At 53.6% G+C, this 27774-nt stretch overlaps 2 protein-coding genes across 21 annotated transcripts; both read right to left on the bottom strand.

Moving 5' to 3' along the window:
- Positions 1-8346: 8346 nt before the first annotated feature.
- Positions 8347-21861, bottom strand: SLC29A1 (solute carrier family 29 member 1 (Augustine blood group)). 20 transcript variants are annotated; one of them, XM_032299566.1, is made up of 14 exons: positions 21445-21861; positions 19831-19930; positions 14536-14615; positions 12420-12501; positions 12101-12303; positions 11842-11981; positions 11406-11540; positions 11222-11319; positions 10990-11068; positions 10406-10503; positions 10070-10178; positions 9747-9832; positions 9173-9372; positions 8347-8773 (listed from the first exon to the last, which is right to left on the bottom strand). In XM_032299566.1, the coding sequence occupies exons 1-14, from the start codon at positions 21528-21530 to the stop codon at positions 8662-8664; spliced, it is 1608 nt and encodes a 535-aa protein (XP_032155457.1). In that variant the 5' UTR covers positions 21531-21861; the 3' UTR covers positions 8347-8661. The 20 variants fall into 20 exon arrangements, with proteins under 20 accessions (XP_032155457.1, XP_032155449.1, XP_032155446.1 ...); XM_032299558.1 differs by lacking the exon at positions 19831-19930 and adding an exon at positions 15694-15800 and having other exon boundaries at positions 10406-10530; positions 14536-14618; positions 21445-21859; XM_032299555.1 differs by lacking the exon at positions 19831-19930 and adding an exon at positions 15694-15800 and having other exon boundaries at positions 10406-10530; positions 21445-21859.
- A 767-nt stretch (positions 21862-22628) lies between these two features.
- MYMX (myomixer, myoblast fusion factor) lies at positions 22629-24260 on the bottom strand. Its single transcript, XM_032299567.1, has 2 exons — positions 24218-24260; positions 22629-23415 (listed from the first exon to the last, which is right to left on the bottom strand). The coding sequence occupies exon 2, from the start codon at positions 23390-23392 to the stop codon at positions 23138-23140; it is 255 nt and encodes an 84-aa protein (XP_032155458.1). The 5' UTR covers positions 23393-23415; positions 24218-24260; the 3' UTR covers positions 22629-23137.
- Between the last annotated feature and the right edge of the window lie 3514 nt (positions 24261-27774).

The following is a 27774-nucleotide window of genomic DNA, read 5'->3' as shown; positions in this document are numbered from 1 at the left end:
ATCTCAGCCTCCCAAGTAGGTGGGGCCACAGGCGCTCACCACCATGCCCAGCTAATGTTTAAAATTATTTGTAGAGACAGACTCTTGTGCTGTTGCCCAAGCTTGTCTCAAACTCCTGGGCTCAAACAATCCTCCTGCCTTGACCTCCCAAAGTGCTGGGATTACAGGTATGAGCCACCATGTCCAGCCTCTTACTATTTTTTCAATTTCTCTTCTATCTAGAGTATGTCTTCTGCCAGTCGCAGCGGCTCATGCCTTTAATCCCAGCACTTTGGGAGGCAGAAGCAGTCAGATCACAAGGCCAGGAGTTTGGGACTAGCCTGGCCAACATGGAGAAACCCTAACTCTACTAAAAATACAAAACTTAGCTAGGTGTGGAGGTGGGCACCTATAATCCCAGCTACTCGGGAGGCTGAGGAAGGAGAATCACTTGAGCCCGGGAGGCGGAGGTTTCAGTGAGCGGAGATCGCGCCACTGCACTCCAGCCTGGGTGACAGAGTGAGACTCAGTTCCAAATAAACAAAATTTTAAAATAAAGTGTGTCTTCTTTTTCATTTCTAAAATTGTTTTTTTACATCTTATCTTTTTTCTTGTGCTATTTCACCAAAGGTTTGCCTATCTTATTTATATTTACCTTTATATATCTGTTTTCAGCATCTTTAATTTCTGTTTAATTGTTCTTTGTTGTTGTTGTTTTTGTTTTGAGACAGAGTCTCGATCTGTCACCCAGGCTGGAGTGTAGTGGTGCAATCTCGGCTCACTGCAACCTCTGCTTCCTGGGTTCAAGCGATTCTCCTGCCTCAGCCTCCCGAGTAGCTGGAACTACAGGTGTGCACACCACCATGCCCAGCTAATTTTTTTGTATTTTTAGTAGAGACGGGATTTCGCCATGTTGGCCAGGGTGGTCTGGAACTCCTAACTTCAAGTCATCCAGCTGCCTCAGCCTCCCAAACTACTGGGAGTATAAGTGTGAGCCACCACATTTGGCCTAGTTCTGTTGGTCTTGTTCTATTTTCTTAACTTCAGTACTTAACACATTAATTTCAGCCTTTCTGTTTTTCCGACATAAGGATTTAAGGCTACAAATTTCTCCTCAAGTACTATGTTTACTATATTCCACAAATTTCAATATATTACAAATCTCAAATAATATTCAATGTTTTTATTACAAGTCAACTTTAAGGACTTTTCTGATTTCTTATGGTATCTTCTTTGACCAATTTAAAAGTATTTTATGTTTTCAATTTTTTTATATACCCTTTAATTATGTTGTAGACGTACAATGTGGTGTGTATGTTACTGGCTCTTTTGTATTTGAGACTTCTGTCTTCTTTTTTTTTTGTTTGTTTGTTTTTGTTTTTTGTTTTTTTTGAGACGGAGTTTCGCTCTTGTTACCCAGGCTGGAGTGCAATGGCGCGATCTCGGCTCACCGCAACCTCCGCCTCCTGGGTTCAGGCAATTCTCCTGCCTCAGCCTCCTGAGTAGTTGGGATTACAGGCACGTGCCACCATGCCCAGCTAATTTTTTGTATTTTTAGTAGAGACGGGGTTTCACCATGTTGACCAGGATGGTCTCGATCTCTTGACCTCGTGATCCACCCGCCTCGGCCTCCCAAAGTGCTGGGATTACAGGGTTGAGCCACCGCGCCCGGCCCTGTCTTCTTTTTTTTGAGACAGAATCTCAGTCTGCAAGCCAGGCTGGAGTGCAGTGGCATGCAGATGACTCACTGCAGCCTCAACCTCCTGGGCTCAAGCAATCCTCCCACTTCAGCCTCCCAAGAAGCTGGAACTACAGGCATGTGCCACTATGCCTGGCTGATTTTTAAATATTTTTTTGTAGAGATGAAGTTTTGCCTTGTCGCCCAGACTGGTCTCCAATGCCTGGGCTCAAGTGATCCGTCAGGATGAGCCTCCCAAAGTGCTGTGACTACAGGCGTGAGCCACCGTGTCGGGCCTGTATTTGAGACTTCGTTTGTAACCTAGAATGTGGTTAGTATCTACAAATGCCCCATATGTGCTTGGGGAAAAAAAAAATCTAGTTGTCAGGTTAAATCTATTAAATCAAACCTGTTAATTGTGTTGTTCAAAACAAACACACAAAAAACTCCTTGCATGCTTTTGTATTTGAGACTTTTTTTTCTCTTTTTTTGAGACAATGTCTCACTCTGTCACCCAGGCAGGAATGCAGCCCTTTATTGGAGAAAAAGAGAACCTACTTGAAGGCTGCACAGGACATAGCTTGGAGAAGAGAGAGGCTGAAGGCAGAGAGACCAGTCAGGGATGGGGAAGAAGGGGAGTATTAGCCTTGTCTGAGGAAGAATGATAGAACGTGGGAACTATGGGAGAAAGCAGGGATGGAGGACCACTCAGGTTGCACGTCTGCTTTAAGCATGTTGTAGGGCACCGAGGAAAGATGTCCGGTAGGCAGAGGGGTATGTAGGAGAGGCCTGGGCTGCAGTTTTAGATCTATCTAGGCATCATGCTGATGGCTGAAGTCATGGGCAAGACAAAATCACGTAAGGGAGTGCAGTGAGAAAAGGGCCAGAAATCGTGGTCTAAGACACCGTGAATTGTGAATCAGATATTTAATAACCTGCTCTATTAATACACACACATATGACTATGTGTCACCTTTTTATGGATTTATCAGTGGCCTAAGGGGTGTGACTAAGCCCTACCTTGCTGCTATTGTCAGCCCAGTCCAAAATGTCTGTCCGCTTTCTGTCATCATGCCCACCAGGCATCCCTTTTTTTCTTGGGCATTGTTCAGTGTTCCAGGCTCCCCTTTGACTAAGAAGGTAAAACTTAACCCCAAATCAGTTCATCCCAGAGCAGATTATAGTCAGTGGAAAGTGCAGGGGGCAGGTGGCACCACAAACAACCCTGACCTACATAACTGTTTTGCCTGCCTGCCACCTCTCCCGTCCCAGGATGAAGTCATTCCTTTTCAGCATGCAGGTTTCAACGGGCTGGATTTCTGGGCCATTCACTGGACTCACTGCCATCTCACCCAGATGATGGAATGGTAGGTCTATGATAGTGCTGCTGGGTGGAGAGCTCACACCCAGGAGGGGCTGAGGTTAGACATCAGGAAGGACTTTGCTGATTTCACTTGGGCAAGATGATATGAGAGGTCAATGTCCCAGGAGGCTTGGGATCCCCAAGGGTGTGAAAAGAGAAAACAAGAGTTGTCTTATGTCCAAAATAGGGGAGGAAGGTGGACCACATTGGCATTATGGTGCTACATGATGCCTTGTATTTTTCTGTTCCCTTCACTGCCTGGGAACTCTCAAAGGCGGAGGAGGGAGAAAGAGAAATATAATTATATTTACCTAGTGCTTTGCAGCTTACAGAATATTTTTCCATCCTTTAACCTTTCAGATTCAGTTTTCTGGAGTAAAATGAGCAGAGTAATAGTCATCACTTTATAGGGTTATTGGGAGATCAGATTAGACCATGTAAGACAGTGAGTACAGGGGTGGCTGGCCCAAGTAACGTAGTTACTATCTCAGTGAATAACAAGTTTCACGACCGGCACGGTTGTCAGGGCAAGTGTCACTATCCCTGCCTTACAAATGAGTGGCGCCGCGACGGAACGAGTCTGGCTCAAGGTTACCCGGACACGGGGCAGTGGCGTGGATCTGACACGCAGTCTGGTCATCTCCACCCGCCAGGACGCAAAAGCGCAGAGCAGTGGGGCCATGCTCCCGCTAGGGGGCGCGCGGGCCGGGTGACGTCACCCGCTCCGCTCCTTGCCGCGGGATGGGGCAGGGGCTTAGCCCTAGTCGCCCCTCTCGCCGCCCCTAGTCCCACGGTTCCCGGCTCTCCGCGGGGCTGAGGGACCCACGTGGTGGTTCATGGTGGAAACACCTGGAGTACAGGAAATGAGGCTTGGGTCTCTAAGCTTCCGGGGACTGGAGGTGCGCGGGAGGGGAATGAACGCATGGGGGAAGGAGCGGCGAATCGCCTAGGTGGGGGAACGTGGGGTGCGGGGAGGGCCATCCTGAGGCTCATCCTGGTAACTGATGGTGCCACGTAGCTCTGGGGACCTCACCTTCTGTATCTATGCTCTCCTGCACACTTAATTTCCTTAAGTCCACACATATATTGTCATCCCCTTGTAAGGACGAGGAGGAGGGGCGTAGGGGAGGAGTGACTAATCCGGGATCACAGCTGGTACCCGGCAAGCCCAGGAGAAAGGACAGAGGCCTTCATGGGGCCCTGCTGACTCACACTTAGCAGCCACCCTGCAGTCTGGAGCCAGAACACCAACTTTGCTCACTTCCAGCGAGCACCAGGACTGTCAAGTTTGCAGAGGGCTCTGAGTGGGCGCGTCCTCTGCCTGAGAGCATCTACAGAGGAAGCCAGGTTATACCGAGATGGGCTGGAGGAGCCCAGCCAGGACACAGGCCCATTGATGAGGCTGGGGCCAGGGGAGTCGGGCTCTGCCAGTTTCCACCCTCAGTGCCAATCTGCCCCAGGAAACAGTTGGTGCCCAAGGGTTTGCAGGGGACACTGCCAACCCGGCCTCCCAGTCAGATCTGCTGGCTGACCTCCTGGGGACTGCCACTCTTCCTGTGTGTGTGAAGACTTGGCTTCCAGGCACCGCCTGCCGGACAAACAGGCCTATTTTAAGGTGACTGCATTTTTCTGTTCACATCCATTTTGAATGACTATCAAAGTTTAACTCTAAACTTTAATTCGGGGCCAGGCGTGGTGGCTCCCGCTTGTAATCCCAGCACTTTGGGAGGTCGAGGGGGTGGATCACGAGGTCAGGAGTTTGAGACCAGCCTGGCCAACATGGTGAAACCCCACCTCTACTAAAAATACAAAAAATAGCCAGACATGGTGGTGCACCCCTATAATCCCATCTACTCAGGAGGCTGAGGCAGAAGAATCAATTGAACCTGGGAGGCAGAGGCTGCAGTAAGCTGAGATTGCACCACTGCACTCCAGCCTGGGTGACAGAGACTCTGTCTCAAAAAACAAACAAACAAAAGGCTGGGCATGGTGGCTCCCGCTTGTAATCCCAGCACTTTGGGAGGCCGAGGTGGGCGGATCATGTCAGGTCAGGAGTTTGAGACCAACTTGGCCAACATGGTAAAACCCCATCTCTACTAATAATACAAAAATTCACCAGGTATGGTGGCACACTCCTGTAATCCTAGCTACTAGAGAGGCTGAAGCAGAAGAATCACTTGAACCTGGAAGCTGTAGGTTACAGTGAGCCAAGATCATGCCATTGCACTCCAGCCTGGGCAACAAGAGCGAAACTCTGACTCAAAACAAAACAAAACTTTAATTGGGGTTCTCCTGTCACATGCTCCTCCTGGCCCTGGCTTTATATTGCCTCCACCAGAATTTTTCCATATTCGCCTCAAAGAATAGATACACAGATACATTCTGACTCATAGATTATACCTGAGGCTTCATTTCTATTTGCCAGGATGGCTGATTTACCACGGCTCTTAGCTTTTCAAGTGTTTAAGGCTCCAACATTTCGCCATAAAAGATTAAACAAGACGAACATTCCTGTGTTGCAATGGCAGCCACTCCAGGGACAGCAGCTGAATATTGACTGTTTTAAGCAGAAATGTGACATGGAAGGAAGATGAAAACCAGAAGCTAGTCACGGCAGCCAGGGATATTTGGTGGATTTTCATGCTCAGCCCGCTCTACCTTATAGGCAGCAAGGTGCTAGCAGGAAAGTGGTGAGGACCCAGGGGAGGCCCCTGCTCCCCAAAGGGCAGGGGCCTGCAGAGCGCCCACTTGGGGTCGGGAGCCATCCCTGCAGCTGGGTGGGCAGGAGACCTAGGAGCTGCTTTTCCTAACCTCACCCCTTCTAAGTTTCCCTGTGAAAAGAATTAGGTCAGGAGAATGAAAATGAAGAGACTGACATTTTTTAGCATTTGCGTTTTTAAATTTTGGGGAGAAAATATTCTAGTAATTTCCTTCAACATCAGCTGAAGGACAGGAAGGGAGAAAGGAATTGTATCCTACATGGGTTTTCCTCTCAAATCAGTGCTGGGGTCGAGGAACCTACTTAACATCCCCATCTCTATCCCAGGGGCACAATGGAGGCATGCTGCCACACAGCTGGAGTCGGGCATGTGAAGATTGTGGAGATGAATTCCACCTTGGGATAAGCACGTGCCATCAAGCCAATATTTGCCAAGTCCTCTGGGAGCCAGGTATAACATAGCTTGAAAAGCCAAAACAGGAGTAAAAAATAGGCCATAACCTCAAAAACATGACAGTCTCATAGCTGGAGTAAAATAAGAATATGATAGAAGACAAGTCACAAAGTTATGAAAGCTCTGAGGTGCAAAAAAATTGCACAAACTGGCTGTCGGTGGTGATCAGAAAACACTCAGGACACATGCGCATGCTCCAGAGAGCAGGCAGCACCCAACAGATTTGCTTTCAGATTTTTTTTTTTTTTTCTTTAAGACAGAATCTTGCTCTGTTGCCCAGGCTGGAGTGCAATGGTGCGATCTTGGCTCACTGCAACCTCCACCTCCCGGGTTCAAGCAATTCTCCTGCCTCAGCCTCCAGAGTAGCTAGGATTACAGGTGTGCGCCACCATGCCAAACTAATTTTTGTATTTTTACTGGAGACGGGGTTTCACTGTTTGGCCAGGCTGGTCTTGAACTCCTGACCTCATGATCCACCCACCTCGGACTCCCAAAGTGCTGGGATTACAAGCGTGAGCCACCGCACCCGGTCTGCTTTCAGATTATTTTTGTGTCCATGTGTGGGATGGACTGGAAGAGACCTGGGAGGAAGTCCCAGTGGGCCAGGCAGGAGGTGGTAAAGCAACCTCAGGAAGACCTACAGGACTGTAAGGCACTGCTGGTGCCAACGAAGCAAACCAATAGGGCTCTTTGGGGCTTGGATACAAGGGGAGGACTGAGGATAAGAGCTCAGTTTGTATGTTCAGCTTGACTCACTGCCCAACAGCACTGCAGACAGGGGGAAGGATACTCAGGGAACCCCTCAGCTTTTGAACCTGATCCAAAAGGAATGCTTTGTTTTCCAGCATGGCAGATACATACTGTGGTCTGACAAATGATTAATAGCATATAAACTTCAGTTCCAAGTGCATGGTATACTTAGCTACCTCATTAGGACTGCAGAGCTGATCAAAGAGCCTTCAAAATGCGCTAACAGCCCTTAATGAGGCCTGAAGCTCTCAATTAAATTAAACTCTTGTGAGAAAGGAAGCCTGAGCAAGGTGCCAACTCTGTAGCCATCTGCTGGTCAGGGCAAGTGAGCAGCCCAGGCTGAGAATTCGGGAATGCCTTCTGCTTTCTGGGAGGAGTCTGAGACACGTGGGTGGGTAGGGGGTGTGGATTATGGGGGTGCTGCACTGTGGCCAGAGCTCGGGTCCCACTTCCCGTCAGGAGATCATTCTTGAGATGGGGTTCCCACTGTAGGGCCCCTCCACTGAGACACTCCCAAAGTTCCACATCGACCCACCCCTCCCTAGGCCAGAGTTTGGGTTGAGAACGGGAGTGTTAGTTTCACCGTGCAGACACACAGGCCCCTTGTTCCCCAGGAAGTCTGGCAGGCTGAGCTTTGGTGTGAGGGCTGCGTGCCAGGTAGGGGAGAACCCTCAGGCCTCAATCTCTTCCTGCCTGGTGGTGTGGGAGTGTAGCCAGTAGCTGGCCAGTTTTGTAGAGTTCATTGCTGGGGCTGGGGACAGAGTGGAGGGGGTGGCAATGAAGACAAAGGAAAGATGGGGTGCTATCTCCATCCTCTGTCCTCTGAAAGAATGAATGAATCAGCAAAGAAAAACCTGTTCTTTCTCAGTGTTGGCTAACAGTCTTGGTATCCTGGTTCCAGGCCTGTCCCTCCCCTGTGGTCCCAGTAGGGGGCATTGCAGCCCCTCTGAGGCCAGGACTACCCCTGCCTTCCCCTTGGACCCAGGCCCAGTCCTGGCCAGGGCCCAGCTGGGTCATGCTCATCTCCCAGATTCAGGCTGCCAGCCCTCTACCCTCCCAGGGCATGAAGCCACGGATGGAGGACACAGGGAGCCATGAAGAAAAAAACAAAAAAGGTTTACTTTATCAGAGAGCCTCTGATGGCACCTGGTATCTGTCAAATATTTTAAAAAGGCAGTAACATGGCAACTGTACAGGGTGCATGATGGGTAGGAACTGGGCATGGGGAGCTGGGAGGGGGCATGGAGAGAACATGGGGCAGAAAGGAGGGAGGGGGCATCTCAGATCGGACCATACAGTGGCCAGACCCAGCTTCTAGCCACCCCTGGGACAGACAGACAGTCTGACAGACACAGACACAGACACACTCAGACACAGACACACTCAGACACACACACACACACACACACACACACACACACGTGTTCTCCGAGCGCAAGAGCCTCCGCTGGCCTGCACAAGGATCAGTCAGAGCCAAGTGTGGAGAAACTCAAGCAGATGCCGAGGCTGCACCCCATCCCTTGACTCTGAGACCCAAGCCCACAATGTCCCCACTGTCCGTCCCACTGTCCCCAGGGCCTGGACATCTGGGCCCAGCACAAGCTGTGGAAAGCAGAAGTCAGCTAGAAGAAAAAAACCTCCAAACCACTCGGGCCCACCCCTGGCAGAAGGAAGGGGCAGGAGTCAGAGAGGCAAGCAGTCCTTCTGTCCATCCTTGGTCACACAATCGCCCGGAACAGGAAGGAGAAGACAGCCCCCAGGGCCAGGCCCAGACACAGGAAGAAGGCCATGATGGCTCCTGCAGTCTCCGCCTCAGCCGGCTTTACTTTCCTGAGGAAGGAAGGGCAAGGCTACCTCAGAATGGTTATACCCAAGCCCAGAGCCTCTGGGTGGAAGGAGGGGTGGGGTGGGGCGACTTAACTGTGGGACCTCATTCAGCTGATCAACCCCTCCTAGCTGCCTAGCCCCAACCTGGCTTTTCCTCCTTGAGGGAATATATATGGTGGGGTTGTCTTCTGCAAGCCCCTCTCCTCCACCTCCATCCAGGTAAGCCTGGGCACCCCTCCACTATAGTCACTATCTTTTCAGCCTAGGAGCCCCTCCTGAGCCATCCCTCCTCTCAGCTCTGGGAGCAAGGACTCTCCTTTTGCCCTCCCTCTACTGAGTGTCCCCCACTGGAACTCTAGATCCTGTCTGATGCCACCAAGTTCCTTGCCCAGCCGCACTCACTTGGGCCCAAAGCACATGCAGAGGCTGGCGAGGTAGCCGTTGGAGAAGGCAAAGGCAGCCATGAAGGAGATGAACCAGGCGTCGTGCTCGAAGACCACAGTCAGGTAGCGGCGGGGCTTGATGTTACACAGCAGCAGCAGCGGCACAAACACCAGCCGGGCCAGCACCAGGCTTGGCAGCCAGCGGCTGTCCTTCCCAGGCTGTGGGCACCAGGCAGGGCCTCAGCCCAGGCCGCCACCCCAGGGCACAGCCAGGCCCCCAGGGAGCCATTTGGGGCCCCTCTGGACCTGAACCGAAACCTCAAAGCCTGGTTCTTCTTAGGGGGTTACTGCTTGAAAGGGGCACAGTGGAGGCTTCTAGAGTGCTAGAAATATTCTACATCTCGATCTGGGCAGGTATGCATGTATATATTCATTAAGTTGTACACTTAAGACTTGTACTTAGCTGTACATACATTATGCCTCGACTAAAATAAATGGTCCCCTTACCACTAGACTTTCTTGGGTTTCCTCTCTGGGTCTCAGGCTGGACTCTGACTTCCCCCAGGGGCCTGTGGCCCTCTTCCTCCACTTACCCACATGAATACAGCCGTGAGGCTCCGGCCCAACCAGTCAAATATATTGAAAGTCAAGAAACAGGACACAGGAATGAAGTAATGTTCTGGAAGAGAAGATGAATGGGTGGTTATCAGGCTCAAAGAGGCAGGTATAACAAGCCTAACCTTCACTGGGCCTCAGCTTCCCCACCAATAAAATGGAGAAGATGCTTCCAGCCCAGGGAAGGGCAAAATAAACCCAGGAAGTGGGGAGAAGGTGACCCAGGCTCCCTCTCTTCCCCACTTCTAGCCCAGCTCAAGATCCTGTCTGTTCCCATTCTGGGAACCTGTGGCATCCTCACCCCAGGCGCTGGTGCCTGCAATGCTGGACTTGACCTCAACAGCCACGGCTGGAAACATTCCAATGGTGATAGTGAAGATGAAGCAGACAGAGAAAGCCAGGACTGAGATCTAGATAGAAGGGGTAGAGTCACCCAGGCCCCTGTGTCTTCATGGTGGCTGTGCTTTAAAGAACCAGGAATCCCCACCACTGGCACTTGTGTATAGGCACACACACACAAAAGAATCCAGGAGTGACCACTCTCAGGTCAGAAAGGGGGGAGATGGGTGGCAGGCGGAGGGAGCAAAAGGAGAGACACAGGACAGGGGTAGAGAGTAGGAGAACCTGCCCCACGTACATTTTTCAGGATGGCTTTGATAGAGTGGCTTTCGTTGGTGGCCTGAGAGTGGGAGACTGAAACTCCAGACTCCTCTTTGCCTGCTCTTGGCTCCTCTCCTGCAGGGTGACAGGTTGTGGAAGACTCTTCAAGTTGTGGGGAGGACAGAGCAACAGGAGACAACACAAACATTCCCCAAAGGGACTGGGATTACTTGGAGGTAGATGCCTCCTTAACCAGTCCCAGCCATCCCCTAACCCTAACCCTAACCCAGACCTCGCCTCCAAATCCCTACAGCTCAAGCCCCAGGGGCCTGGCCTCTCCCAGGAGCCTCAGGTCATGTTATTCCTTGCTCAAGAATCCGAAATCGCTTCCCACTGCCTTTAGTCCAAACACCTCGGGCATTCAAGGTATCCAGCATCTGTCCGCATTTTATCTTTGCTGGCCCTGATTTCCTATTGTCCCCTCTCCCCACCCCAGTCCCTTGGTCCTCCTCTGGCTCAGGGCTGCCAGCTAACACAGTGCACTCATCCTTGTCCTCTTTGCTCATGCTGCCCCCCCTCGGTATACCATCCTCCCCCCCAGCTTCCTCAGGCTCTTCGGACCTTTGCTAATGAGGTCCAACTTGGTCTCCTGCTCCCCGGGCCCTTCGAGCTTGAGCTGCTGGTAGTAGCGGTAGAATTCCTATCAAGTAAGGAAGATGGGGGAGGTGGATTCAGAGGCAGAATCTCCAGAATCCTAGCCTCCCCCAGGTTCTAGCCTCAGAACACCCTTGGTCTGGAACCCTAGACCCCTATATCCCAAACCCCAGCTCCCTCCGTTTCACCCCCAGCTCACCAGGCGGGGCAGGCCCAGGTAACAGATGATGTTCAAAATGATGACCGCGCAGGCTGTGATAAAGTAACCGAAGGCACTTTCTGATAGCTCCGAGCCACCTGGAGTGGTATCAGTGATCAGATACAGGCCCCATCCCCTCTCCCCACCACACCAGGGCACTGGGCAGGTGGACAGCAGGACTTACTGGCAATAGCGCAGATCATGGCCACGGAGGCGAAGAAGCCTGCTAGGCCCTGGCCACTCATGATGGGGGCTGTGTAGCTGGCAGGCAGGAGGCCAGCCAGACCGAACAGGCTGCCCTGCAGGATGGCACCAAATGCTGGGGAAACAGGGTGGGCATGAGCAGGGGAGCTAGGGCTGGCGGTTAGGGGTACCCAGGAAGACAGGTCCTTCTCATTCCTACTTTACTCCCAGTGAGTCTTGAGGCTAAGCTGCCCTTCTCTCTGCTCCCTCCCATACCTGATCCAGGCCCACTCAGGCCTCTGAATCCCAACTGCTCACAGCATCCACTCCCTCCAGGTAGAGGGGTGGGCTCCTCTCTGGCTGACAGTGGGTCTGAAAGAAGAGTGGGGGTAGGTGGGCAGGCCTCCTCCCATAGGCCCCCTCGCAGCCCAGCTTACAATTAATGAGCATGATCTTGATCATGGTGATGACAAAGAAGGGCAGAGGATCCAGCTGCACCTTCACCAGGATGGCAGTGATCAGGAACACCAGCAGGATGGCCACCAGGCTGCCCAGGATCCGTACGGACTGGGGGATCCTGCCAGGAGAGGCCAAAGGGGGCAGAGACAAGTGGGCAAGGCTGGGGGTCAGCCAAGGGACTGCAGGACGCAGTGTCAGAGAGTCAGGCTGGGGGCTGGGGAGGGGGTGGGCGCTCACCTCTGGTGCAGGAAGGAGTTGAGGCAGGTGAAGAGAAGCAGAGGCAGCATGGCACACAGGGTCATGACATTGTTGAAGATGGCACTGAGAGAGTTCCGCTCAGTCAAGGGTGCTGTGGGGGCGGCTGACGCCTGGGCGTCCTTGCTCAGTTCAGCAGTGACCAAGGACACATTCTGGGGCATGTCCAGGCGGCTTGTGAAATACTGCAGGGGTTGCAGAGAGGCATGTTGAAATCTCTCTGCCTGTGCCTATGGGCACAGAGTCAGGTCCTGCAGGCACAGTGGACATGCCCCCTGGAGCCCAGTCCCTCCGGCCTCACCTGAGTGGCCGTCATGAAAAAATTCCACGGGAGCAGCGTTCCCAGACCAAGCATGAAGAAGATAAGCCAGACACCTTTGTATCTGCAATGGAGGAGGAGAGAGGGGCCAAGTGACGCACTACCCTGCCCCCTCCACGATGAGCCCCAGGGAACCCCGTCTGTTGTCAGTCTCTCTAGGTCCCGGGGCACAGGGCACCTGTGTTTACGTCCATGTGCATGTGTCCTCTTATGGGTATGGGTGGAGTGGAGAGAAAAGGGCACATGGTCCATTGGAATTTGGGGTGGGGAGGGGGCCAGGGTCAAAGGACTGAATGGAATGGCTGACAGGACCATGGTTCTCATCCCTGGAAGGCTCGGGGGACCCTGCAGGGTGGGAACCAGGGTGACCCACACATCCGGAGATGGTTTTGGAACTCCTGCTGAAAGGCTGGGGCAGGCGGATGAGTGAGAAAGCAAACAGCAAGCGTCTTCCACCCCCACCAAGCAGGCTGGAAATAATTATGCTGTCTGGTCAGGGACTGTGTGAGTCCCTAAAGAGGATTCTGAGGTCGAGAAACTCCCATACTATTCTGGACCTAGAGGGACAGGCGGGCAGGGTGCCTCAGGGCAGCTGTGAAGCGAGGGTGTTAGAGCTGCTTTCTCCCTGGCCAAACAGAACTTTGTAGTTCACATCACCCAGGCCAGGCCAGGAGGTATGGGGCCACTGGAGGTCATCTGGGCCTCAGGGTGTAAATGAGGGCTGCCCACCTTTGGCCAGGGCAATGCCCCAAGCCCTACACCCCAAGGCCCTTCCAGGTCAGGCCAGCTTCTCCCAGGTAGGCCTTGCCTGAAAGCTGAGCAACCCCAGTGGGCCCATGGAGATCTCCAGATGGGTTTGCACATCCTCCCTAGAGCCAACACCAGCTCTCTTCAGCGATGGCAGGGATAAAGCCCAAGGCAGTGAGAAGGCAGGCCTGGCCAGAGTGCAGGAGCCTGGACCGCTGGCAGGCCTCACACAGGGATAGTGTGGTAAGCCCCCCACGTTAATGCCAGCTGCAGCCCCCCAACCTCCTCACATACACGCTTCCCTTGGAGAAGCTAAAGGCTTGGTTCGGAGCCCCAGAGTGGAAGGAAAAACTCCCAAAGTCATACAGGACAGAGGATCGGGGTGGGGGTGGCACTGGGAGATGAGCGAGCTGTGTGACAAGGCAAATGGAGATGGCGAGGGCTTCAGGGAACGGCCGGCAGGAGAGTGGAGGTAAGGACAGAGTGGTCAGGCAGCCTGGGAATGGAGGACAGAGGCACGGGAGCACCCTGGGGCCTGTACTTACTGCGGTGCCTCCTTAAATTCCGTCACTTCTAGATCCACTTCCTGAGACGTGGATACTTTTAGCTCCATTTTACAGGTGGGAAATGGTCCCAGAGAGATGAAGCTACGTGCTCAAGGCCCCCACAGGCACAAGTGGCCTAGTTTCAGAGCCTTTGGCATGGGAGGGAGATGGGGTGGGTAGGGCAGACGTGACGGGTTTCAGGGGCCTGAGCTGGAGGGAAGGACAGAGCCTGACTCTTGGAAGGAGTTTGGGATCTTAGGCATCACCTCCCTTCAGCCTTCTTGGGTCCCAGATCCCTTTGAGAAATTGAATTAAGCTATAGCCTCTTCTTTCAAAACACATATTCACAGTCATAACTGCAAGTCTAACTTGATTGGGAGTTCACAAGCTCCAGAGGTGGGGAATTGAGAGGAAGATCAGACTAAGAACCAGGGCGGGCCAGGTCATCTAAGGCAGAGGCCCCACGGCAGTTCTGCCAGAAGTGAGCTGAAAGGAGGGGCACAGCCAAGTATCTCCCCACAGTGGTGGCGAGAGGAGCCGGAAGCCGCTGACTGGCTGGAGAGCAACAGTGGAAACACTGACAGGCCAGGGAGGGACTGCTGCCCACCCACCCTGCCCTCCCCGAAGACACGCCCGCCAGGACCCAGCCAAGGCACACGGGGTCCCCATTCCTGATGCAGACCTGACTCATAGCTACCTGGCTGGAAGGCCAGCCAGCAGTGGCAACCCTCAATTTCAAAGGACACTGCACCCAGCTCCCTGAAAACCCATTCCCTGGATCCACAGCCCAGCCCCCTACCCCTTACCTGTCCTGAGGCTGGTGACTGGTTGTCATGGCGATGGTGTTCTCGGTTTTGTCTGGCTGACAGCTCCCTCCCTCAGGGGCCTGCTGGGGGCAGGAACAGTGTGAGGCCCTGTCTTTGCCCTGCCACAGGCCTCCTCAGGCTCTTAGGGTGAGAGGGGGCAGGGCTGACAGAACAGGCCAGCCGCAGAGTCCACCAGGAACCCCTCTGGACCACTCAACTTGACCCCCATCCAGCCCCCTGGCCCAGCAGGCCAGTCCTGCGCGGCCCCTCTGCCTGCTCAGGCTCTACCTGGCTCCCGGCCTGGCCGCTGCCACCGCTATTTTTATCCAGCAGGCGAAGCAGTTTATAAGCTGGGAAACAGGAGGGTGGAGAGCAGGAGGGAAGGAGGAGGAAGGATGATGGGAGGGAGGGAAAGACAGTCAAAGAAAGCAGGGAAGAGGACGAGAGGGGTCAGGGACAGTGATGACAAAGGAAGGAGGGAAAGGAATGGAGGAGACACAGCAAAGAGGTCGGGGGAGGAGGAGGAAGGACACAGCAGGCAGAGCTGCAGCAGCCACAACAGTGACGATGACTGAGGCCAAGCCAGAGGCTCCCCACGTCCCTCTCCGCAAGTCTGGTCTCTCCACGCTCCCTGGGAGGCCCTTGATTGATGGCTAGAGTGGGGCTGTCGTCTCCTGGAGGCACCCCAGATTCCAGCCTCTCTGCTGGTGGCACCTTAACCTGCCCAGGTGCTTCCTAGTTGCTGGCTGGTTTTCCAGGAAAATATTTCATAATGGATGTGGGGGAACAGCCCTTCCCACAGCCTAGCCGGGCCCCTCTCCATCCCCCAAGTCCTGACCCCAGGGTCACCTAGTACTCCCTTAGTTCCTCTGGGTCACAGGCTCCTGTCCACTTACCCTTGCCGAAAGTGACCTTGAAAAGAAGATTAGAGGGGTGAATCCCAAAGCTCCTATCTTCTCCCTCAGTGTCCCTCTCCTGCTCCTCACTTGTGTAGGGGGAGACCCCCTGGCACCAGATTAACCAGCTTTCCCATTGGCTGGCATGGGAAGCCAGGCAGATGTGTGCTGGCACATCTCCCACACTCAGGCCTAGCTGGCCCAGGCCTTGCTGTTTTGGGTGTAAGGACAGCTTCCCCTTCCTCCCCTTCTGGGAACTCACCGGGTGCCCAGACTGGCCAGCAGAAGGGTTGGACCAGATTGGGCCTGGGAAGTCCCTAGGAGGTGCTCCTAGTTCAGGATCAGGCAGCGGGCCTTGTCCACGGGCTCCTGGGTTCGGTTCCAGAATGAAAAAGGTGGCACAGGGCGTATCAGGAGAGAATCCCTCAAGTTTCACGGGGCCCCATTCTGAGAAGCCTTGCAAGCAAAGAAGCAGAAGCACACCCAGGAGATAAAAAGCCACCGCTGTAGCTCAGGAGATAAGAGAACAGGGAGTCTCAGCAGGGGAGCTCTTGCAGGTACAGCAACGCTTCAGGCTCCACTCAGACAAACAGAGGCAGCTGGATGCCCTGAAACCCTCATGGGCTTTCCTACCTCCCCATAGCTCCTCTCAACCCTCCCCGGAGAAACTCCAAGCTCTCAGAGGTCTTCCTTGGCCCCTTGGCCCACACATCTCCAGATGGAGGCAGAAGGATTCCTCCAATCACCCCTTCGAAAATATTTACTGAGGACCTCTGCATGCCAGCCAGGCACTGTCCTAGGCACCAGAGTGGTGAATAATCACATTTAAATTTTCTAGAGGGATGGAGGCAAGAGGTCATTACTAGGGTGGGGGTGGGGAAAGGCTCAGGGCTCAGGTTTTCTATCAGGTAGGAGGGACCCTTCCTCTAGGTTCTTACCTCATACCCGCATGCCCTGTACTCCGCTCCCACCCCACAGGCAAGGTTCCCAGCAAGTTAAGACCGGGTGCAGCTTCAAACCAGATGAGGGACTGAGGCGGGAGATCAGCTCCCTTTCTCCTGGGTAAAACTGGCTTAGGCCAGTTTTCTTAGAGAAGAAGTATGTATTTCCGCCCTCTCCCCCAGCAGCATCCCTGCTCTCTCTGTTCTCAGGAGCCCCCATCCCAGTCTTGGGCACAATTCAACTCCACGGGCAGCCCTCTCCTCCTGCCCATATCCTAACATTCAGCTGGCCAGCCTTCGTGTTTTGCTCGTCTGCCTTTGGTCAGCGGCAACCAGGAATCTGACACCAGCTCAGAGCATCTGGTGTCCCTCGAGCCATGCTTTGGCCTGCTGAGGTGAAAGCAGCCACCAAACTGAGTACCTCCCTGCCCAGACTCCCAGCACCTCTCCTGCAGTTCTCCACTCCCAGGATCTCATACGGGTCCAGCCACTACCTGCAGGTCTCTCATCTTTTCCTCACAACCACGCATAAGCCAGTACTAGCACTAAACAGATGGGACCAGCTGAGGTTCAGAGAGGTTGAGTCACTTGCCTGAGGTCACAGAGCTCAAGAGTGGAGGAGCTAGGATCTAAATTCAACGTTCAAGTTATTCTAGGCTCTTTTGGGGATGGAGAGAGAGGTATAACAGCTGCTTCTTAGCTAAGCCTGTAGACTGGGAGGTGGGGGGAACTCTGATCCAACTAAAGGGAAAAATGAGGTGGAGACCAGGCTCATTCCCAGCCCGACTTGAGTGTCAGGCACCTCAGCCTCATCCCATCACACACATTCTGGCATGGGGAGCTTACACAAGCAGAAGGAAAGTTGGAGGGTCTGGAGAGGAATAGGCTACCGAGAGGGGCAGGCAAAGGGACGACCGCGCTGGAGAGAGACCTCTAGAGGTGTGAAGGCAAGGTTGGAGCCAGCCTTGACCTACTACGAGTGCTCTCTTCTGGTAAGCAAAGCCGAGGTGTGTGTGTCTTCGCCCTCTCATTTACTCTCACAGTAAATCAGTAAATGATTTCCTTCCTCCAGGAAGGAGACGCCAGGGACACGAGTTTGGCCAGTAAAAGCCCGGGGTTAAAGACACAGCCCCGCATCTCAGCTCGCGAGCCTCCATCCCCATCCCCCTCCACCTCTGCCAGCTCAGTCAGCAGGCGGCCCCTCCCTGATACCGACCAGATCGCTCGGGATCACCCGTCCACTCGCCTGCCCCGTGCAGAGGTCACCATGACGGCAGCCTGTTTTAGGCCCAGGAGACAGGCCACCCAGCCCCGCTTGGGTCCCGGTCCCCGCAGGGTCCTCCGGCTCCCGGGCCCGTGCGCGCCACGTGCTGCGCGGCTCCGCACGCTCCACCCTAGGGCCCCACCGGCGTCCCTCCTACGGGCTGCAGATAACGCCTGTCCTCCCGGCCCTCATGGCAGGCGAGCAGCGGCAACGCGCCCCTGCCGTCCCCAGTCCCCCGCCCCGGGCAGCACCTGCCGGAGAAGCACTGCTCCCGCGCTGAGATCTGCGCTCTCCCTGCAGCTTCCCGCGCCCGCCGGGGCACATTCAAACCCGCCCTCCGCTGGGCCCGCCCCAACCCGCTACGGCCGCCACCTCCGCGACACCCGCGCGCGCGGCCCCGCCCCCTTCCCGCCCCCGCCACCCGCGGCGCCCCCTCGCCCTCTGCGACCCCACCCCGAGCCCCTGCGCCCCCAGGGCCGCATGGTCGTGTTATTTCAGTAGATAGGACCTCTCTGGGCCCTGCCATACCAAGGCTGTCCATCGTGTGGGGCACATGGGGCTGGAGGGTACAGCCCCACATTGGGGACCTGCGCAAACTCCCATGAAAATCTATCTCGGGACTGTTCCATCTACACACCCGCTGCTCAGACCGGCTCCGACGCCCCCCGTGGCCCACTCCACCTCAGAGGTTCCGGATCCCTCCCCAAGCCCCGCCCACGCCGCGCTTCCTCCACTGCACCTTTTTCCTCCCAGCGCGCTCCCTTTCAACTCCCCCTTCTTTCTTTCAGGCCCCCTCCTCTTCTTTTCCTTCAAAACTGCTTCTGTCCCCACCTCCCCTGTTCTGTGACCAGCATGACGGGTTTTCCCATCTCTGACACATCCAGTCCCAGCCACAGACGTGCAAACACCACACCACCCACAACTTTGACTTGGAGGGGGTGTGTGGCTCTGCCTTGTGCTTGTGTTTGCGCGGAGGGGGACGGGGCACAGCCCTGCAGCCCCCTCATAATTCACCCTTTCTAAATCCAGCACTTTGGAAAACCGAGGCACAGCTGGAGATGGGAAGAGAAAACGCCAGAAACAGCCTTACATCCTGAGTGAATCCTATTGTCCCAGTTGGAGATACTCCTGAGAGGCAGAAGCGTTGCTGAGCACGTGCTTCACTAGTATGTGGAAGGGGTGGGCATGCTGAGGGGTGGTCCAGCGCATTTCTCCAAGGGAGGGGGAAGGAGGCCCTTTTCTTGGTTGGGCAGTAAATGGCGTGGGGTGGGGGGCATTCCCTGCCCTTCCAGCACCACTCAGTGCTGGAGGATGATCCAAAGGCTGGAAAGGTCCTGAGGAGAAAATCCAACCCACTCTGTCCACCCCAAGCCCACTGACCAGAAGGGCTTGTTTCCTAAAGAAGCCCCAGACACTGATTAACAACTAGCAGTACTCACATCATAAGGATAAGGTAGTCCTACCCTGTCCCCAGAGAAACAGGACCCTAAGGAGAGAGGTAGCTTTTCTACTTAGGGTCAGTGGCTCTCCCCAAGCTGCTCCAGAATGGGTGTCCCCAGCCTTCTGTTTCCATGCCCCACAGAGATGACACATATTCCTTCCCAACCCTCCCCTACATCCCCCCATTCCCGCCAGCCCTAACCAGAGGGCAGGAAGATGAATCTCAGTGGTATTTTTCTAGGCACTGCCCCATGACTTGAGAGTGGCTTCATGTCTGTCCACGGCCCCCGAATTCCCGCCCTCATGTTTGTCCAGTCTCTCTCTCTTCCTCTCCTAGCCCTCCTCTCCCCTCTGCTTTGACCCCCTCCTCGCTCCCCACCTTACTTTCCTGGTTTCTTAGTCTGTGGGGGTGGCAGGCCTAGTGGTCAGAAGATCTGCCAGGCATGACCAGGCTGGGGGCCAGTGGCCGCAATTGTGCACAAAGGAGGTTGGGGGTGGAAGAAAACTGAAGGGAAGTGGTGAGGGTCCCAGGCCAGACTAGGGAAGGCTGTTCCTTTCCCCACCCACACTGGGTCCCTGCCGGCTTGGCTGATGGCAACAGCCAGGGCTGTTATTGTTGGAGAGAAGTCCATCTGGCATGCGCCCTGCTGGGCTCCTAGCCAGCACCCACACCCCTCTGTAGCCACCTCCCAAGCAGAGGAGGTTGCTGGGTGCCGGGGCCCCCTGCTGGACAGCCCTGGGAGCCCTAACTCACAAGGGCCTTGCCTGGAGTTTTTCTAGGCAGGCCTTGCCAGATCTCTTCACCCTCTGCCTGGTCTTCTGGCCTCTCTCCCTCCCTAAGCTCCCTCAGGTCCCTGTTGAAGGGGTGCAGTGGGAAGGGTTGGTCCTGCTGCACCCCTACTCTCCACTTTATCCACCACCCTATATGGGACGGTGGCTTGCCCCAGACTCCCTCCCCGACTTGGCAGGCCCCAAGCATGCCTCACCATCTCACACACAGTCCTCTCTCTCCCCAGGCCTGTGTCCTCTCAGCTGTCACCAACAAGCCATCTGTGTTTGCTGGAGGTGTGTTTGCTTGGCCTGGGGCTTGGTAACCAGCACATGGCTCATGACTATGTTCTCAGTTGTTTTTGTGACTTTGTCTCCATGGTCTTGTGACAGGGCTGGGTCTGGGTACAGGCCAGTGAGGCACTTGCCAGAGACATAAAATGTAACAGGGAGCCACAAAACTCATTAATCAAGATAAATTTTAGGCCAGGAGTGGTGGCTCATGCCTGAAATCTCAGCACTTTAGCAGGCCGAGATGGGAGGATCGCTTGAGCTGAGGAGTTCAAGATCAGCCTGGGCAACATAGTGAGACCCCATCTCTACAAAAAAATTAAAGTAAATTAGCCAGACATGGTGGTTCGTGCCTGTTGTCCCAGCTACTCCAGAGGCTGAGGTGGGAGGATCACCAGAGCCCGGGAGGTTGAGGCTGCAGTGAGCCATCATCTTGCCATTGCATTCCAGCATGGGCAACAGAGTGAAACCTTGTCTCAAAAAAAAAAAAAAAAAAAATATATATATATATATATATATATATATATATATATATATATAAAATTGTCAATTGTCCTGCTATAAAAAAAGATAAATATTTTGTGACCAAGATAAGTTTTAATGCAATGTCTACGAATCAAGGCTCACATCTGTCATCCCAGCACTTTGGGAGGCTGAGGTGGAAGAATTACTTGAGCTTAGGAGTTCAAGACTCGCCTGGGCAACATAGGAAGACTCTGTCTCTTCCAAAAAAAAAAAAAATTAGCCGAACATGTTGACGCACACCTGTGGTCCCGGCACGTTGGGAGGCTGAGGCAAGAGGATCGCTGGAGGATGGCTTGGGTCCATGAGGTCGAGGCTGCAGTGAGCTGTGATCGCACCACTGCCCTCCAGCCTGAGCAACAGAGCAAGACCTTTTTTTTTTTTTTTTTTTAAGACTCCATGATGAATAAAACACTAAAATTCTAAGTAAAGACAGGTGTGTTCACAGGGTGGGTACTGGATCGGGGTTCAGAAAGACTTAATTGTTTGTTCAGCTAGATCTGGGCTGCTCTTCTAGCTTAATTTCCCAGACCTCTTCTCCCTACCCTATGTACCCGGGTCATCTGTAAGGGGTTGGGGGAGTTCGGGGAGGCAGTCATCTAATATGGCCTTCGAAGTCCTGGAAAAGTAGCCCCGCATCCAGAAACCAAAGATTCCGACTCCTCTGAGACGCCATAGCCCAGCAGGTTCCCCTACCAGCCGCCCGTCCCGCAGGGCAGCGTGAGAACAGCGCAGACCTCGCCCCCACCCCACCCAGCCAGGCCCCCCGCCGCCCCGCCCCACGCACCTGCTGAGACTTTGGAGCGGGCATCCGGACTTGGCGGGGGACGGAAATTCCCAGGCCCGGGGGCCCCTGGTTCTCTCCCTCCTCATCTCGGGGCTGGGGCCATAACACACGGCTGGAGGGCGCAGCCCGCGCCGGACCTGACCGGTGCGTACTGCCGGGCGGAAGAGCGGCTGCCACAGGCGACCCCAGCGCCCACTCGGCGCTCCGCAGCCGGCTCCTTCCAGCCCTCGCGGCTCAGGGGCGGGGAGACCGGACCCGACTCAGTGGGAGGGGCCCGTCGGGCTTGGACGCGCGGTCTGCGCATTTGGGCACCCGAGGCTTCGGAAAGGGACGAGGTTAGGGGCCGAGGGCCTCGGACCCCCTTCTCCTTGCTCCTCCCCCTAGGTCGCCTTCCTGTGACCCGGGAGCAAGTGCAGTGGCTTTGAGGGCTCCCGATGGGGAGGGGTGGGGAGGGACGGCGTTCGGCTGGCAGGAAGCCCCGCAGGGCTGGGGGTGGGGTGCACAGCTCGGGGCTCACTTCTTCCCCAACCTAGGCCTCTGACGGGTGTGGGGAGGGGACGAGGATCCTGACTGGGTCCTGTGCTCCTCACTGTCCTCCTCGGGACCTAGATAGAGCCCAACGCTCACCCAGAGAGGCAGGATTATTGCCTAGGAACAATAAACAAATTATCCGGAGGCTGGGATGCAAATGTCTCTAACTCTTATTTGACCCCTGAAGGGCCTCCCACTGGGGAGGAGGACGTAATGAAGCCAGTTCGTAAGATCACTCACACACCCCTAGTCACTTCTAGGGTGGGGTGACCCTCAAGGGCATGCATTTCTACACTGCCTCCCTGGGTGGCCTCCCACCCAGTCTCTTAGCAAACAGATCACCCTGTTCCCACCACCGCTAGCTGAGAAATCCTTAAACTCTCTGGAGGGCATTTTCTTCCCTACAGTGAGCTAGCCAGCCAAACTTCCTCCTAGATACACTTGAGCCATTTCTGGGTCACAGTGTGACATACTGACCGAAACTAAGGGGAAACAACTTCCAGGCTGTGAGGACTGAGACCACAATACAATAGGTGGCAAAATAAAGCCTTGTTTGATTGTCCGTCTCTCCTCTCCCCCACCCCCACCAGGAGCCAGGCCAGGTTAAACTTTTGCAGGGCCACAGTCTGGGTGATTAGACTTTCAAAGGCATAGAAAGAATTCAAATCAAATATTTATTGAGCACTTGCTGAGTGCTGGGCTTTGCGGGCAGATCAGCCTCCAAAGGGAACCCAGATTTTCTTTTAAGGTAGGTCCTGAGTCTGGAAGACAGTCTGGATTCAAACCTTGCCTCTCTGCTAAATTGTCACTTGTCCCTCAGTTAAGCATTGGGAACCTTGACGTTCTCATTTGCAGGGAGGGCAGGGGTAGGTGGGTGTTATTTCCTCTCCCACCTAAGGGCAGAGGTGATTAGGAGTGGTCTTTGGGAAGAACTGCTGGAGGAGAGGGGCAATGGTCAGTTTTCTGCTAGATGCAAGGCATTCTTCTAGAAAGACATTTCTGTTGGGAGTGGAGAGGCCTGTCTGCGGCAGATCCCTCTCATGCACAGCCCTTACTATATCTTCTTTCCACCAGGCAGCCTTCGGTCAGTGCTGGTGCCAGGATTATCCTACTCCAAAATAAAGTATTTTGAGGGGTACAGCTGCTGTCAGGACTTGTAGCCTCACTTTTGTGGGCCTAACCTCTCCCTCCTCTCCAGGCGGTCCACTCTTGAGGTCTCCCCAGCATCTGGCGAGTGTCGCTGGCTGAGAATGAACAGCAGACAGCCCAGCAAAGCCTCTCTCACGTCCTGGGAGCCCAGGCGCCGGGCCAATCCGCGCAGCAGGGGCAGGAGGTACTGGCGGGCCAGGCGGGCAGCGGGCAGCAGCAGGCGGGACAGCAGCAATCGCAGCAGCAGCGGGAGCAGCGGCGCAGGCATGGCAGGGTTCAGTGAGTCAGTGCCTGGGGAGACAACACAGGCTTTAGGCTTGTGTGTCCTGCTTCCATCTCACCTGGCAAGGACAGGGGGTGAGCAGGAGTTCCCCCTCCCTTCAGTTTACACCTTCGTGCTCCTGACCTTAATAGAGAGGTCAATTTTGCTTTCACGGAGCCCTTTCTCTTGGCAAAGTAGCTGGGGCAGGAAGGTTCTCACCATGGCATAGACAAGGAGAATGAACCAAGGCAAGAGTGAACCAAGACCTACGGCTTGCCATTCCCAGCTTCCAGGCATTCCTACGGCTCCCTGGCCCCTCCCTTCCTCTAGTTGCCCCCTCCTCCGGCACAACCTCCATCCGCCTGGTATTCCCTAACCCTTCTCCCTCAGTCTAGCAGGAGTTCTCCAGGCAATTCTTTTTTTTTTTTTTTGAGACGGAGTCTCACTCTGTCACCCAGGCTGGAGAGCAATAATGCAGTCTCAGCTCACTGCAACCTCTGCCTCCCAGGCTCAAGCGATTGTCCTGCCTTGGCCTCCCCAGTATCTGGGACTACAGGCACACACCCCCACCATGCCTGGCCAATTTTTGTATTTTTAGTAGAGACGGGGGTTTCACCATGTTGGCAAGGCTGGTCTCAAACTCCTGACCTCAGGTAATCCACCCACCTCGGCCTCCCAAAGTGCTGGGATTACAGGCCTGAGCCACCTCGCCCCGGCCTTCTCCAGGCAATTCTAATTCTTTTTGCGGGGGGAGGGGCTCCTAATCCACCCTGACCTGACACTCCCTGACCTCCCAGTCCTCTATCCCCACCGGTCCCTGGCAGCTCTCACCCGGCCGAACTGCTGCTCAGAATCAGTCTCTGGCTGGATTTGCCTGGAATAGAGATAGCCCCACTGGATTCAACATGGGGGTAGCCCCGCCCAGCTCATGCCCACCAATTACAGCCTGCCTGGGTGGGGGAACAATGAAGAGACAGCTGTGTTCTGGCACCTGGTACATTGAGGAGAGCGGGCAGCTGGCTGGCCGTCTCTTCTAGTCTAGGAGGAGGAGAGGGCAGGGAACATATGCAGGATTTTCCTCTGAGTTGGAACCCAGACTGCACTTCCTTCCTTTTTTTCTTTTTTTTCAGAGTTTTGCTCTTGTTGCCCAGGCTAGAGTGCAATGGTGCAATCTCAGCTCACTGCAACCTCTGCCTCCTGGGGTCAAGCGATTCTCCTACCTCAGCCTCCCAAGTAACTGGGATCACAGGCGTGTGCCACCACGCCCGGCTATTTTTTTTATATTTTTAGTAGAGACGGGGTTTTACCATGTTGGTCAGGCTAGTCTGGAACTCCTGAGCTCAAGTGATCTACCCACCTTGGCCTCCCAAAGTGCTGGAATTACAGGCCTGAGCCAGCGCACCCTGCCTAGACGGCACTTTCCAATTGTGTTTCTTTAAGCATGTTGACTCTTCTGGGCTCCAGTCCTCTCCGCTGTACCCTCAGTAACTGGGAGTAACTAGAAGGAGTAACTGGAACAGGACAATATATGAGACCCACTTGCCTAAACCTCAGAAGCAGTGAGTCTGCAGCCTGAACACACACCTGAACACCAGGCATGCTCACAGTGGAAGACTAGGACCCCAGCGGGCCCCTGTGGGCCCTCTCCTGGGGAAGAAAAGTAGAGACAGTCTCTCGTAGCTGGGCACAGCTGGACATAGCTCGGCGGCATTCCCCCTCAGGGAAAAGAAGAGGGATGCCTACTTCAAGATCATCTTCTCCACCTGCTTTCCCCCCCTCAAATTAAATGAGATTCTATGAGATAGCTGGGTATATCTCTTTGGGTTTATAGCCTGGGCTTTATGTTGTTTTTTTATTTATTTTTATTTTTTGAGACCAAGTCTCACTCTGTTGCCCAGGCTGGAGTGCAGTGGCATGATCTTGGCTCACTGCAACCTCCACCTCCCAGGTTCAAACAATTCTCCTTCGATCAAGACAGTTGAAGGAAGAAAAAAGAAAAAAAAAATTCTCCTGCCTCAGCCTCCAAAGTAGCTGGGATTACAGGCATCCACCACCACGACCGGCAATTTTTGTATTTTTAGTAGAGATGGAGTTTCACCATGTTAGCCAGGCTGCTCTCAAACTCCTGACTTCAGGTGATCCATCTGCCTAGGCCTCCCAAAGTGCTAGTATTACAGGTGTGAGCCATTGCACCTGGCCTGTTTTTTATTTTTATTTATTTTACTTATATTATTTTTTTTTGAGACAAGGTCTCATTCTGTCACCCAGGTTGGAGTGCCATGGCATGATCATGTCTCACTGCAGCCTCAACCTCACAGGATCAAGTGATCCACCTTAGTCTCCCGAGTAGCTGGGACCACAGGCAGGCTCTACCAAACCCGGTTTCTTTTAAAAATTTATCTTGTAGAGACAGGGGTCTCACTGTGTTGCCCAAGCTGGTCTCGAACTCCTGGGCTCAAGAGATCCTCCCACCTTTGCCTCCCAAAGTGCTGGGATTACAGGCGTGAGCCACTGTGCTCAGCCTATTTTGTTTTTTAAATACCTACCTCATTTTTCTACTTCATAAATTAAGTAGATCAGATGAGATACTGTCCATGAAGTGTTTTGTATACCTCAAAGCCTTGGGAATATGAGCATTTGTCATCAGCCCCACCACCAGCTGCCATTAATATCATCGTCTCCATCAGCATGTCAGACCTTAAAGAAAGAAAACTTATAAGGTCAAAAAGGCCTGTCCCACTTCTGTGCAAAGGAAGCAGAGGAGAGGAGCAAGAAAATATAGACTTACAGGCAGAGTCGTCCTTTCCTTCCATTTGCTTCCTAAGGAGGTATGATGACCATGTGCTATCCTAGGGCTGTGGGTGACATGTACTTTGGGTGCACACATATGCCAAGCTTCTGAGTTCAGGATCTCACTCAGTTCTCACCACTAGCCGGAAAAAGTGGCTCATACTTGTAATACCAGCACTTTGGGAGACTGAGGCAGGCAGATCATTTGAGGTCAGGAGTTCAAGACCAGCCTGGCCAACATGATGAAACCCCATCTCTACCAAAAATACAAAAATTAGCCAGGCATGGTGGTGTGCACCTGTAGTCCCAGCTATTCAGGAGGCTGAGGCAGGAGAATTGCTTAAATTCGCAAGATAAAGGTGGCTGTGAGCCAAGACTGCACTGCTGCACTCCAGCCTGGGCAACAGAATGAGACTCCGTCTCAAAAAAAAAAAAAAAAATTCTCACCACCACCCTGCAGGGGAGCAATTAGGAAACTGAGGTTCAGGGTGGTTAAGCAACTCACCTAAAGCCTAACAGCGTATAAATGGCCTGATCTTCCTCTAGACCTGCTCCTTCCCTATGCTTTCCCATCTCTAAGTGACAATTTATGTCTTTTTAGTTACTTTGGCCAAAATCTTAGAAGTTATTCTTGACTCCTCTCTTCCTATTATAGATCACTACCCACATTAGCCAATCCTGGTGGTTTTACTTTCAAAATCTTCAGAATCTCATCATTTGTCACTGATACCACCATGACTTCCCTCATCTGAGCATCCACCATCTCATTTCTCATTGCCAGAATGATTGCAGTAGCCACCTAACTGGTGTTCTGTCACGTCGGGGTCACCACTTGCCAGGGTCTGACCTACAGACCCCATCTTGCATGGTGGATGAATAACATATACCGACACAGATCTTTTGCCTGTCAGTAGGACTAGGGGCTCTGCTGCCTCAGTCTGCAGTGTTGCCTTTATCAGATTAAATGACAAAGGTCCCGGGCGCGGTGGCTCAAGCCTGTAATCCCAGCACTTTGGGAGGCCGAGGCGGGTGGATCACGAGGTCAAGAGATCGAGACCATCCTGGTCAACATGGTGAAACCCCGTCTCTACTAAAAATACAAAAAATTAGCTGGGCATGGTGGCATGTGCCTGTAATCCCAGCTACTCAGGAGGTTGAGGCAGGAGAATTGCCTGAACCCAGGAGGCGGAGGTTGCGGTGAGCCGAGATCATGCCATTGCACTCCAGCCTGGGTAACAAGAATGAAACTCCGTCTCAAAAAAAAAAAAAAAGGTCCCGAGTAAACACCACTAGAAGGTAATTAACATTCCCCGCCCCCCCCCCAGCCTCTAATGATTAAAGGTTACTTTTAGGACCACATGAGTAAACAAGCTATTTTTAGATAAAGTCTTCTATATTTGGCTTTTCTGCTATTAATTCAAGGTAAAGAGTTTTAGGCTGCCTTCAGCCAGAACTTTTACTGAAACTATGCAAACCCCGCTGCCTTCCAAGAAGGTTTGTGACTATTTCTGATAACTTTACAATTTCTCCCACCATCCTGACTGAACCCCACAGTGTTCCTGTTTCTCTTTTCTTTTTTTTTTTTTTTTTTTTTTTTT

This window comes from Sapajus apella, unplaced genomic scaffold (genome assembly GCF_009761245.1).
Source record: "Sapajus apella isolate SASKATOON/1434 unplaced genomic scaffold, GSC_monkey_1.0 scaffold41, whole genome shotgun sequence".
NCBI classification, from domain to species: Eukaryota; Metazoa; Chordata; class Mammalia; order Primates; family Cebidae; genus Sapajus; species Sapajus apella.
The sequence above is the reverse complement of the archived record's forward strand: the minus strand, read 5'-3'. Positions and strand labels throughout refer to the sequence as shown.